Source organism: Barbus barbus, assembly GCF_936440315.1.
Source record: "Barbus barbus genome assembly, chromosome: 25".
In the NCBI taxonomy this organism is placed as follows: domain Eukaryota; kingdom Metazoa; phylum Chordata; class Actinopteri; order Cypriniformes; family Cyprinidae; genus Barbus; species Barbus barbus.
The window spans coordinates 24,333,781-24,347,372 of NC_136753.1; the positions used below are offsets into that span (position 1 = coordinate 24,333,781).

The following is a 13,592-nucleotide window of genomic DNA, read 5'->3' on the forward strand; positions in this document are numbered from 1 at the left end:
CATGTTGTTCAAACCTCTCTAAAAAAAAAATTAAATTCTTTTGGTTTGAAACAGTGCGAGAATGAGTAAATGACAGCACAAACTGTTGCTTTAAAACTTATTTGCATTTCTATATGCATGAACAATGTACACTAAATCATGATCGGCTTTTGGAAACTCAATTCCACCGCAAAGCAAGAAAAAAAAAAAGTTTTAGTCATTTTGATGTCAGTTGCAGCCATGTTTTGAGTTATAAGGTCACAACTGGGAGATATAAGTCTTTGTTTGACGCCTAGTGGTGTAAAATCTGCTCTTTATGTAGTGTATTCCAGCCTCTAACCATCTGGGTTTAGAAAGAGATGAGGGTAAATAAAAATGTAAATGGAAACAGAATTTGCATTTCTGGATAATCAAACCCTTTAATAAAACAGAAAACAAATGATCAAGCAAATTAGAAATGTCAAAACTGATAATATTACAGGTTGATTTGAAAGCATATGATGATGTCATGCAGTGCACTAGAATGTCCACTATGTGGTGTGTAAGGCATCTTCTGTGTAGACCAAGACTGTTTTGACCTCGACTGTACAAATAGCACATTTTACAAAGTGAGGTTTCTAGTGTAATTACTACCCTAAGATAGGAACATTTCCAGACAAAATTATTTGTAACATCAATAAATACAGTATGATCCCAAAAATATAAAAGCACTTGTCATTTCTTGAATACAACGCTGACCAGTGTCAAGATTGAGAAGACACTGCAAAACAAAATTGATTTTACATTATTCTTAGTCAGGAACAGACTACAATATACACATTTTATGGAATAATTTCCAGTTTATATTCTGGTCAATCACTATCGTGATTCTTCAATGTCAGCCGTGTCGCAGCAGAGCATGAAAGGTCTCAGCCCTCCGTGACGATTAAAAACAGCTAAAGCAAACATAGCCTTTGGGCATCTTTTCAAAAGGACTCCGTCGTCGAGTTCACCTTCAGCCAGAGTTGGTCTGCGGGGAGACGCTGTGTTTAATACATTGACAGCAATAACAGAGATGATGTATGAGCATATAATAAAAAGCTAATTGGGAGCATCTGGGGCCAAAAGGAAGAATTCCTGAAGAGACCGTGAAGCAGCTGTTTAAGACGGAGTAATAATAGAGATAAATGGAGTTCCACTGGATGATTTACTCTCTTATTGATGCTGGAGGTGACTGACGGCTGCTATTCACTCCCCGTCTTCCTCCCCGACCTCCATCTGCTCCAAGATTCCCTCTAACATCTCTGCCTTCCTCCGCTTCTTAGGAGCATCTGAGAGAGATGATGAGAGGACAGATTTGTGCACAGATTTGTTTTAATTCAATTAAAGAAGGGAAATTACTAGAATTGCAACCAGTGTTGGGGAAACTACTTCAAATTAGGAGTAGCTTGTGCTTTGGCAAGCTGCAGTTTCCAAGCAGAAAAAGTTAGCTTAATTGTTGTTTTACATTTTGTCAGACTATTTAAGGAGGGGAAATCTTTAAAATTATATATAAAATGCTGAATAAATCAATTCTGATTTCGAAAGTATTATCTGGCACTAAAATATGAAAAAGACTATAAATAAAATCAGTCATTGGTTTAATTGACAAATAATAAAATGAAAGGCTGTAACAAATGACTGATAATTTAGTCAAATATAAAAAAAATCTAATTTCTGGAAGCAACAGCACTAAATTTAACAGTCACTCAGTTATACAATAAATTAAGTTAAAGACCAAAACCACAAATAATCTGTGTTAATTTACAGATAAGTATTTATATAAATATAATACCAGATGATAAGGGTTATATAAAACATTTACATACAGAACAATTATTTTCAGTAATATTTAAATTTTTTATCAAATAAACCAAATTTTTTTAAGATGACTTGAAAACGGATTAAACAGCAGAATTTGGGGAAAAAAGAAAGGCACACATGGGAATTGAAAAACAGTGAATAACTAGCAATTAGAAAATCTGTTTTATGAAGCAGACAGTTCATTGAAATCACCCATCTAACAAACTGATTCATTAAAGTGCCAGAAAACTAAAAACCGTAACCTGTTTCATACTGCAATGCTACCAAAAATAGCTTGTTACTGAGAAAACTTGAGCACCAAATCAGCGTATTACATTATTTCTGAAGGATCATGTGACAATGAAGGCTTGGGGTAATGGCTTTTGAAAAATTTGCTTTGCCATCACAAGAATAACTAAATTTTTAAATTTATTAAAATAGAAAAGGGTCATTTTAAGTTGCAATTTTATTTGAAAATATGACCTTTTTCTGTATATGACCTTTGTCTGGCTACTCTACTTAAAATAAGGTTAATGTGGCAAATTTTATTAAAAGTTCCTTGTCAAAACAGCTTGCAGCTAAATAACTGTGTGTATAAAGCAGAGATTTTACCATGAAAGTGTTGTGCGGTTTTCCGTCGCAGGTCGTCCACAGTCTCCTCTGCATCCGCCCACTCCAACACCAGCCTCCTGCCGTAAAGATGGGTACTGTGACACAGCGCTGTGAACGCTTTCTGTAAGAAACACACACAAAATCAAAGCTTGTGTTAGATGTATGTACATATTGGACAGGATCAGTGTTGATTAGTTGTTTTACAAGAGACTACTTGACTGTGAAAGGAGACAGAAAGATACAGAGACAGATGCACCCACCTTGGCATCCTGTTTAGTGAGGAAGTCAATGAAGCCAAAACCACGGTGGGCTCCACCGATCCCTTTCTTTGGCAGGCGGACTGTCTTCAGTTCTCCAAACGTACTGAAAAAAACCCCCACATGAATCCAACATCACATTGTGTGCCTTCAAATCGCACATGACTGGCTACTTTACATGAATTACCAGGGTACCATGTCCAAAACCATATTATTATTTTTGTTAGTGAAAAACACTCACTAATAATTTCCAAAGGCATAAATGTGAAACAAGACTCACCAGAAGAGTTCTCGCAGTTCTTTAACTGTGGCCTGAAAGGGGATGTTTCGCACCAGGATCTTCGAGGTTGTCTGTTTCCTGGCGGTTTGCTTTTTCTTATTGGTTTGCGCCACACCTGACCTGCAAAAACAACAGGAGGAAAACAGCTGTCACTCATGGGTGTGACTAGTGTCACTGTGCCTGTTATTCAAACGGCACATAAAAAAAGCATTTAAAAGCAGTGACAATATAATAATAAAATTGTTTTTTTAAATTAAACCTACACAATCTTTTGTTTAGCATAACTACTTCAATTCAACATAAAATGGCACAATTTCAGCAAAAGCACACTGTGATTTATTTATGTAAACCATTTCTATAATAAGAACAGGTGAATGGGGTATATGCAAATTATATACAGTATATAAATTATACTCCAATGACTGCAAAGTTTCTCATCACTTTCATTACAATATCTTTTATATTAGAAGTCGCCCCCAAAAACACATTAATGTGCAAATTAGGCCCTAATTATGCATTGCTTTTGTATGCATCCTGAAAATATATACATTTTCAGCAATGTTAAACCTATTCCATGAGGTTTTTACATAACAGATTGTTCATGTAATCTTTCACAACCCTGTCAAAACCCTAATTGTACAGAAAAGTTCAATGCTTAAAGAAAAGTATATGAACAGATCCTTTTATAAAATCAGTAACAGTTCAGAGTAGTATTTGGTTATAATAAAGTACAGCTTCAGCGCTAGTATTTTCTGCTCTGCATCAGTTAACCTGCATCTCCTGCTTAAGCATCAGCACCAAAGCAAAGGAAATCATATTTTACTTGAGTATTACATATGAATTTGAAGTCTGAATTAAACAATGAGATAAAAAGACAATCTTCACATGCTTGACTAGTGTAGTCTGATTCATGATGAGCAAATGATTCCTGAATCATTCATAAACTGATGAATTCTTCACTGAATGAACTTCATAATCAGTTCCCTTAAAAAGTACCCAAGAGAGCTTGAGGTTTGTGGAACCCTGTGCCTACAAAGCACTTATTAAGACACAAAAGATGCCTCGACTTACTCTCTTTCTGATATTTTCAGCTCAAGCTGGTGTTCATCTACTTTACAGTGCTGCAAGAAAAATGAAAGAAGTAGTGAAAAAAGATGCCTGAATCCATTTCATCGCATGAATATTGTGCATAATAAGAGTACATAAATACAGCGATGAAACAGCAGCAGATGGTCATTTACCTGCAGCTGTCTCATGGCTTTCTGTGCTGCCTCTGGAGTTTTGAACTGCATAAAGCCATAACCCATTGATGATAATTTACCTGAGAGAGTGACAGAGAGACAAAGAGATCAAGGTGAGATTCACACCGTGAGGAAACCAGATGTGAGACATGAGAAAAAAAGAGAGGAAGCAAAAAAAAAGAACAAATACACAAATGAAATCGATATGGTAAATATGCGAAAACAAACCTGCTTTATCTCTCTTCTTTGATATTGTGCAGCTTTTCACCACACCACATTTAGAAAACGTCTGTCAAAAGAACACAATGAAAGCCATATGGTGAGAAATAGGCCGTGTTTACACCTGTTATTAACATAACATCCGTTTGGTGATCTGATCACACAACACATGTCGTTATGGCCTCTGCGCTCACCTCACGCAGTGTTTCCTCTGATGTGTTAAAGTTGAGGTTTTTAATGAAGAGAGTCGAGCCGGGCAAAATCTGCTCGTCCTCCTCCTCATCATCCTCCTCCTCCACCTCCTTCTCTTCGTCCTTTTTGGTCGAGTCAATGTTCTCAACAGATGCAACTTTTGTTTGAGGCCCTAGGAGAAGGATGGACATGAATGACAATATCAAGTAACAAGTGACGGTAAAGGCATTTATAATTTTACTAAATATTTCTATGCCAAATAAATGTTTCTGATCTTTCCATTCATCTATATCTATAGCTCTATATAAAGTTCTTGACTGCTATATTATTTCACAATATTATAGTTTTTAAAGTGTTTTTTAAATGCAGTATTGGTGAGCATATTATATATAAAAATTAACATTAAACAAACATTAATTAATACTAATTTATTGTTAGTATATGATTTATAATGCATTAACTAATGTTTTAAATTTATAATAAATCAGTTTCAGAATTTTAATTTTCTTGCAACCTATTCCCACACATGAACTATGAAACTAATACAGTTCTAAAATACATTTAAAATAAAAATAATAATACTAATAACATAGTTCTTCATAGCTAAAATAATTATCACAAAAATATTTACATGGGCTTACAGGGCTTGTGTTTGATTACTCCTAAAATGTACAGAGCTTTCCATGGAATTCTGACACAGATTTCCAATTTGAATGATCTGAATTCTCATGTTGACATTTTAATAAATGGCTCGGTTATGAACATTTTGAGTCTTTAAGCATACAAACCCTTCAAAGAAAGATGAACTGCTGGTCAAAGCACCAGCAGGCTGATATGTCAGGATTAAAGGAATACCTGGTTTAGGTGCTGAGGGAGTTGTAAAGACCGCTACAGGAGCCCACTCCAGATACAACGGAACATGCTGGAACTGAAGAGGCAGACCGTATCATATTGCAAGTTTTATTAAACTAATCAAAGGAACGAATTTCTTTTTATGTTTCAGCACTTTTTTAGCAGTGAAAACAGTAACTCCCCACTGACCTTGGTGTATGCAAGTTTCATGAAGGCCCGTTTGGCTTCAGTAGGCTCCAGGAACTCCACTATAGCAGTGAGGCCAGATGGGGGCAGCAGAACTCTTCCCAGAGACCCATGGGGCGAGAACAGAGCCTCCAGCTCTGCGACCTGCACTCCTGAGGGCAAGTTCTTCACCAGGATCACAGAGTTACTGCGCTGTCCTGATGCCTAAACAGATGGAAATCACAGACAGACATTATTGCTTTATGAATTGTTCTCACAGTCTCATTTAAATAGATGGCTTAGTAATAACAACATCAGTGTTTCAAATAGGAATACACAATATATTTGTATTATATCAGCAATAAGGCGGTTTTTTTAATGTATTCATCTCAGTTGATATGGGCTATTCACCATATTTTTACATTCAGATTACCTTAAATTATCTAAATTTGCTTAAATTAACTTGTAGCATTTAAAATTACAGATTTTAATTGTTTGATTTATCATTTATTTTACACACAGTATAAAACATTAAAACGTTAAATCTCTTCCGCCAGAATTTTTATATTGTATAAAAAATTATATATATATATATCAAGATAAATAATTTCAGAACTTTTTTACTTTTTTTTTTTTTTTATGTAATGTTTAATGTAATTTTCACGTGATGCTGAAGACCTTAATTAGTTGCTTCAGGTGTGTTTGATTAGAGTTGGAGCTAAACTTTGCAGAACAGTCGGTTGCCAGGAACAGGGTTGGGGCACCCCTAATGTAAACTATAACCTGTACAACTAAATTAAAAAAACAAACCGAAATCTTTTAGGAAAGGTGGAGTAAAAGGTGGAGTAATAAAAAACTAAAATAATGCGGTTGCATAAGTGTGCACACCCTTAAACTAATATGTTGTTGAAGCATCTTTTGATTTTATTATACCACTCAGTCTCAGTCTTTTTTGGTATGAGTCTATCAGCATGGCACATCTTGACTTGGCAATATTTGCACTCTTCTTTGCAAAAATGCTCCAAATCTGTCAGATTGCAAGGGCATCTCCTGTGCACAGCCCTCTTCAGATCACCCCACAGATTTTCAATCGGATTCAGGTCTGGGCTCTGGCTGGGCCACTCCAAAACGTCAATTTTCTTTTGTTGAAGCCATTCTTTTGTTGATTTGGTTGAAGTTCCTCTTCAACTTTCTAGCAGAAGCCTGAAGGGTTTGTGCCAGTATTGACTGGTATTTGAAACTGTTCATAATTCCCTCCACCTTGACTAAGTCCCCAGTTCCAGCTGAAGAAAAACAGCCCCAAAGCATGCTTCAATGTGGGTATGGTGTTCCTTTGGTGATGTGCAGTGTTGTTTTTGTGCCAAACATTCCTTTTAGCATTATGGCCAAAGAGTTCAACCTTGGATTCATCAGACGATAACACATTTTCCCCCACATGCTTTTGGGAGACTTATAATGTGTTTTTGCAAAATCTAGCCAGGCTTGGATGTTTTTCTTGCCACCCTACCTCATAGCTGAAGAATATGGGAGATTGTTGTCATATTTACTACACAGCCAGTACTTGCCAGAAATTCCTGCAGCTCTTTTAATGTTGCTGTAGGCCTCTTGGCAGCCTCCCTGACCAGTTTTCTTCTCACCTTTTCATCAATTTTGGAGGGACATCCAGTGCTTGGTAATATCATTGTTGCACCATATTTTCTCCACTTGATGATTATTGTCTTCACTGTGTTCCATGGTATATCTAATGCCTTGGAAATGATTTTGTACCCTTTTCCTGACTGATACTTTTAACAATGGGATCCCTCTGATGCTTTGGAAGCTCTCTGTGGACCATGGCTTTTGCTGTAAGATGCAACTAAGAAAATGTCAGGAAAAGCCTACTAGAACAGCTAAACTTTATTTGGGTTTAACCAGAGGCACTTTAAATGATGGCAGGCGTGTACTGACTCCTATTTAACATGAGTTAGAATGTAATTGCTTAATTCTGAACAAAGCCACATCCTTAGTTATAATAGGGTGTGCACACTTATGCAACCACATTATTTTAGTTTTTTTTATTTTTACTCCACCTTTCCTAAAAGATTTCATTTTGTTTGTTTTTTTCCATTTAGTTATACAGGTTATAGTTTACATTAACAGTGGAAAAAGTTCTGAAATGATTTATCTTGGTCTCATTTTTTTACATCACAGAAACCTGGCATTTTAACAGGGGTGTGTAGACTTTTTATATCCACTGTATATTTATATCTATTATAGAAAATTATAAATTGATAGTTTAAACAAACTGATGTCAGTATGATAGACCACTTCTATCACTTTTTGAAAGAAGTCTCTTATTTTCACCATACCTGCATTTATTTAATCATTATTACAAAAAAGAAATATCATTACTATATAAATCACTAATAAATTATTATTATAAAAATATTACAATTTAAAATAACTATTTTCTATTTGAATATATTATAAAATGTAATTTATTCCTGTGATGCAAAGCTGAATTTTCAGCATCATTAATCAAGTCTTCAGTGTCATATTATGATCCTTCAGAAATCATTCTAATATCCTGATTTTGGCCCAAGAAGCATTTCTTATTTTTACCAATTGTTTAAAAACAACGAAAACAGTTTTGCGGCATAATACTTTTGTGGGAACAGTGATATATTTTTTCAGTTTTCTTTGAGTAGAAAGTTCAAAAGAAAAGCATTTATTTGAAATAGAAATGTCTTGTGACTTTATAAAATGCTTTAACTGTCCTTGCTGAATAATTCAATTAATTTCGGTGAAACCCCAAACCTTTGACTTTAACTACATATGAGAGCAAAGCACACATACTATACCTGACTGAATGAGTCCAGAGACACTCCATTGTCCAGGAGAAACTGTCTGGTCTCTTGTACAATTTGTGTCTCTCCGAGGGCCATCCTCACAGCCAGACTGCCATCAGACTCCTGAAAACAAACACAAATCCAGTGTCACCTATGGTGATCATCTCCAGAGCCAGAGAGACATTTTTTAGATCCCAAACACTCACGTGATCTAACACTTGGCTCTTGGTTGTATTGTATTTCTGAGCGATGGCATCGGCTACCGCACTCGTGCCCAAAAACAGTGCGTTCCAGTTATGAGAACTGTGCAAGAAACAGGGGTTAACAAAATTGAAAATTTTCCAATAAATGTTTTAAGCTCTAGATGGTTCATCAAATGCTGACCTGCCACTGGCGGCTTTGTCTTTGGCATCTTTCTGCCTCTTATATGAGGAGCTGCCTGGAGCGTTGGGCCCTTGATCGGGCTTTTCCTTCTTCAGTCTTGAAGCCATGACGTGCAGAACCCGTCCCTACAGGATCCAGACAGTTGTAAGCAAGCAAATATAACCACAAAGACACAAATGAAGGAAAGGATTGGATCAGTACCTGGAATACGTGGCCATCCAGTTGAGCCAAGGCTGAGACTGCGTTCTCTGGAATCATGTATGTCACAAAAGCAAAGCCCTTGGGCTTTTTAGTCAGACTGTCTATGGGGAACAGCACCTCAGAAAGAGGACCTGATAGAGACACAAGAATAATGAGTGGTTTTTAAACACTGATTGAGATATGATGTGTGGCTGACTCTAACTCCGATTTCCCACATTGTTTAGTGCTGATAATAAGGTGTGTCATGTGACTCGCCATATTTAATGAAGACTTCTTTCAGTTCTTCTTCAGTGCACGTGTAGGGCAGGTTCCTGACGAAAAGTCTTCCCGATTCTGCCACATCTTCCTCTTCCTCATCATCCCTCAGCTCGTGAACAAAATTTCTTTCCTCCTCACTTCTCTTTGCAGACCTTCTATCATTTTTAAAGTTGTTGACTCTGAACACTTCAATATAGCGTCCCCCTGTGGGTTTAAACAGATCATGCACATGCATTGAGATCCTGAAACCAGCCTTATTTATAGTATTTGTTTTCAAACTGGTTACGCTCACAAATCAGAACTCACAGGATCTTTTGGTCACAGTTGTGTACTTGTCAAAGAAACTGAACAATTGCTTACCCATGTAGTCTTTGTTAAAGCGCAGGGACCTCTCGACCTCTGCCTCTGTACGCAGGTCCACATACACATAACCTTATCACAGGAAATTCGACATCAATCAAACGGCACATGAGTGACATCTCTAAATCATCTACAGACAGTAAACAACAGATGCCCTTACCTGATTTGCGCCCATCATCGTTTTTGCCAAATCGGATGGCAACAGGTTTCAAAGGTACCATGAATTCTCTCACTTGTTGCTGCAATGAAGTGATAGACCAGAAAGATAATAAAAAATGACTGTCATCACTGACTGAAAAGATTTAATAAAATAAAATGATAATTAAATTTGTATATGCTTAAATGTAAAGCTAGCTCTCTTTTTCAAATAAGATATTAGAGCAGAATCTATTTGTTTTATAATTAGGGGTGTACAAATATTGCAAGTAGCTGTTGAACAGTTTGAAAAATTGATGAATATTCCAATTTTAAATTATCTATATTTAAAAATGTAAAAGTTTGGGGTCAGCAACAATAATAAAAAAAGAATAATTCAAAAGTGGCATTCATTTTTTTTTATAATATTACAAAAGCTTTCTATTTCAACAAATGCTGTTCTGTTGAACTCTATCCATCAAAGAATCATATTCAATTTTATCATGGTTTCCAACAAAAATATTTCAACATTACATTTTCAACATATGATCATGTGACACTAAAGACTAGAGTAATAACTGCTGAAAATTCAGCTTTGTCATTACTGGAATAAGTTACATTTTAAATTGCACTGAAATAGAAAACCTTTTTTATTTTATTGCAATAACATTCCGCAATATTAGTGGGTTTTTTCTGTATTTTTGATCAAATACAGCATTGCTGGGCAAAAGAGACCGATGCCAAACTTATGAATAATAGTGTATTTTGTTACTATTATATTATTAGGAATTTAATGAACATAAAACTAACATGAAACCTAAATTAAACATAAATTGCAAATAATAAATATACAAAGGAGGGACCAGATAACGGTCTTTATTAAACTCAAGTCAGACCATAAAAGTTATAATTAACAGATTAGAATGATTATTTTGATGTTATACCGTGAGGTTATGTGTGTGTCTGAAATAGTGTATTGTGCATGTCACTGTAACATTAATAAAGGCTTATGCAAGTTCAGAATCGATCAATAACCGATATCTCACCTCTGTGACGCTGAATGGAGCACCCCGTAGCTTGACTGTGAACTCTGTGCTCGGCTGAATCTATAATGAACAAGCTTAAACAAATGAGCCTCTAATAGCCAAACTCCTCCATATTAAACCTCATGTTTGATCACACTGACCGTGTTCTGAGCTGCTGGTTTTGTGCTTTTCTGGCTGCTTGTCTTGTCACCACTCTCATAAGCACTGTCTGTGTTTTGGACCGGGGACTCTTCCTCCTCCTCCTCATTTTCCTCCTCTTCCTCCTCATTCTTATCAGCAGCAGTAGCACTGTGACCCTCTTTTTCGTCATCCTCATCTGCTTCCATCTCTTTCTCATCCACCATTTCTGATTTCTCCACAATTTTGGAGCGAAGATAATCCATATCAGACAGATCTTTCTTCAGTGCTTCCTTATCAGTCTCTAGTGTAAAAAAAAAAAAAAAAACATTTGGAGAGAATGAGAAATCACAATTATGCACTCAGAAGTTCAGAGGGGGATCATCTGGGATTGTCTAGAAGTAAGCACAAAGTTCTTACCTTGCTTGCCCTCTTCATCAGCACCTTCATCATCCTCAGCATCACTAAATTCCTCCGATTCATCAGAGTCAAAGTTTAGGTAATCATCACTAACAGCCGCCTTCTGCTTCTTCTCCTCCTCCTCCTTCTTCTTCTTCTTTTCAATTCCAACAGAAGTCACTTCTGCAGTGTCATTGGCCCAAGTGGGCACCTGTGTGCGTTTCTGGTGCACAGCGAGGAACTCCTGGAAGTTCTGGTCTTTTTCAAGCTGAGAAATTACATTACAAATTACATTTTATACAATGTCTGCATATGTATCGGATTATGATTTGTTTCATGCAAAGAGATGCATACTTACATCTCCAAGAACATTCAAAGGCTTCTTCTGCTTCTGTGGAGATGGAGTGACAGCATAAATTCAGTTTGATTTATTTATATTGCACTTTTTACTATACACATTGTTCCAAAGCAGTTTAATGAAAACAGACAAATGAATAAAAGGAAAAGAGCCATTCAATAAAACTGTTTATACATAAAAGGGAATAGATCAGAGCAAATATAGAAAAAGTGACAGAGCAGAGCTGAATAACCTTTTCATGTTTTTCTTCTTGTTCACATGATTTTTGTTCTTCAGTAACTTTGTTTGATGACGGCTTTTGTGTGTGTTTGCTCCAAGGTCTGGCTTTGTTTGGGTCGCCAATATCTGTGCAGAATTCCACCTTATTCAGACAGATGAGTTAAGAATTAGAAGACAAATGTTCAAATATACAGTGGTGAGTGGTGACCAAAATTATTAGAACGCTAGTATTTTCACCAGCTAAAAAATGGTTTTAGGTCAGTTATTTCTATCTTTTGCTGTGATGTGTCAGTAGGGAATATTGGTTCATATTTCCAAACATTCATTTTGCCATTAATTGTAATAATCCAGTGAGATTTTAGTTTCAAGATGCTTCAAGAAACCTACCTGCAAAGCTACAGTACTGTTAAATGCCCTGTTAAAAATACTGTAAGATGAGGATGCTGTCAAAAATAATGTCATAAATAGATTTTCTTTATCAATTAACTTCTATTAACTAAATTAAATCAACATTTGGTGTGAGCATCCTTTGCGATTAAAGCAGCTTTTGCCCTAGGCGCTTAGTTTTTCAGGTAGCTTTGCAGGTATGTCTCTTGAAGCATCTTGCCACAGTTCTTCTGGATTCGGTCTGTCTCAGTTTGTTCGGTTTCTTCATGTCACTGAAGATGATGATGAGATCAGATCTCTGTGTGGAGCTCTGGCTGTTGTCAGACTCCTTGTGCAAACTAAAATCTCACTGGATTATTACAATTAATGGCAAAATGAATGTTTGGAAATGTAAACTGATATTTCCTACTGACACACTACAGCAAAATATAGAAATAACTGACTTAAAACCATTTTTAGCTGGTGAAAATACTAGTGTTCTAATAATTTTGGCCACCACTGTATGTATACACACACGCTCACACACGCTCACACACACACACACACACACACACACACAGTCACTTACAGTAACTCTAGATGTGTCCACAAAGCTCTTGTTGAAATGTTTCATAGCTTTCTTTGCATCCTCCTCTGTCTTGAAGCCTACAAATCCAAATTTGCGAAATCTACCATCTTTGGTGAATTTCAACGTACAATCTGTAAGCGTCCCAAAATCCGCAAACATCGTTCGGAAACGTTCTTCCTTCATCTGAGGACACAGAATACATAAAATGACTTTCAACTTTTCATTTTAAATGAGATCACACACAGTTCAAGCCCACAATGCATTTTAATCATTGCCTGAGGGCGCTTTTAGAATTAAATAAACTCTTTTTAATTATATTAATTAGAAAGTACAGTGGCGGTACCATGTTACACCGAGGATATCAAAAACTACAGTAACTCCACGACACCACTTCAAACAAAAACATTGTTGTACCATGCTACTTTTTTTGTTTAATATTTGAGCACATCTTTGTTGACGCATGCATCTTTGACTTATATCATATTCTAATACCATTAAAGATACTCACCCCATTTGGGAGATTCTTGACTATTAACCTTGACATCTTTTCCGATCCCGGTGTGAGTTTATCCAGTAAAATAACAATATATTGTTTTATCAACAATAAAGCATGGAGCGCTTCAGTGAGTCGCCATCTTTACTATGTGACGTAAAGCACGTGACCAAAGGGGCTCCCTCTTCTGGACATAAGTGAAATGATAGAAGGTATATTAA

General features: G+C 36.2%; 1 protein-coding gene across 3 annotated transcripts; it reads right to left on the bottom strand.

The window, feature by feature from the left end:
* Nucleotides 1–375: 375 nt before the first annotated feature.
* LOC306845266 (putative RNA-binding protein 19) lies at nt 376–13,538 on the bottom strand. Of its 3 annotated transcripts, XM_079377965.1 has the most exons (25): nt 13,387–13,538; nt 12,879–13,061; nt 11,937–12,065; nt 11,705–11,737; nt 11,368–11,614; nt 10,971–11,251; nt 10,831–10,890; nt 9,810–9,888; nt 9,650–9,721; nt 9,287–9,493; nt 9,032–9,162; nt 8,831–8,955; nt 8,653–8,749; nt 8,459–8,569; nt 5,643–5,843; nt 5,457–5,529; nt 4,604–4,773; nt 4,419–4,479; nt 4,191–4,270; nt 4,021–4,070; nt 2,950–3,069; nt 2,673–2,775; nt 2,413–2,533; nt 1,170–1,289; nt 376–988 (listed from the first exon to the last, which is right to left on the bottom strand). In XM_079377965.1, the coding sequence occupies exons 1-24, from the start codon at nt 13,420–13,422 to the stop codon at nt 1,207–1,209; spliced, it is 2,853 nt and encodes a 950-aa protein (XP_079234091.1). In that variant the 5' UTR covers nt 13,423–13,538; the 3' UTR covers nt 376–988; nt 1,170–1,206. The 3 variants fall into 3 exon arrangements, with proteins under 3 accessions (XP_079234091.1, XP_079234090.1, XP_079234092.1); XM_079377964.1 differs by having other exon boundaries at nt 376–1,289; XM_079377966.1 differs by having other exon boundaries at nt 376–1,289; nt 11,705–11,734; nt 13,387–13,522.
* Nucleotides 13,539–13,592: the final 54 nt, after the last annotated feature.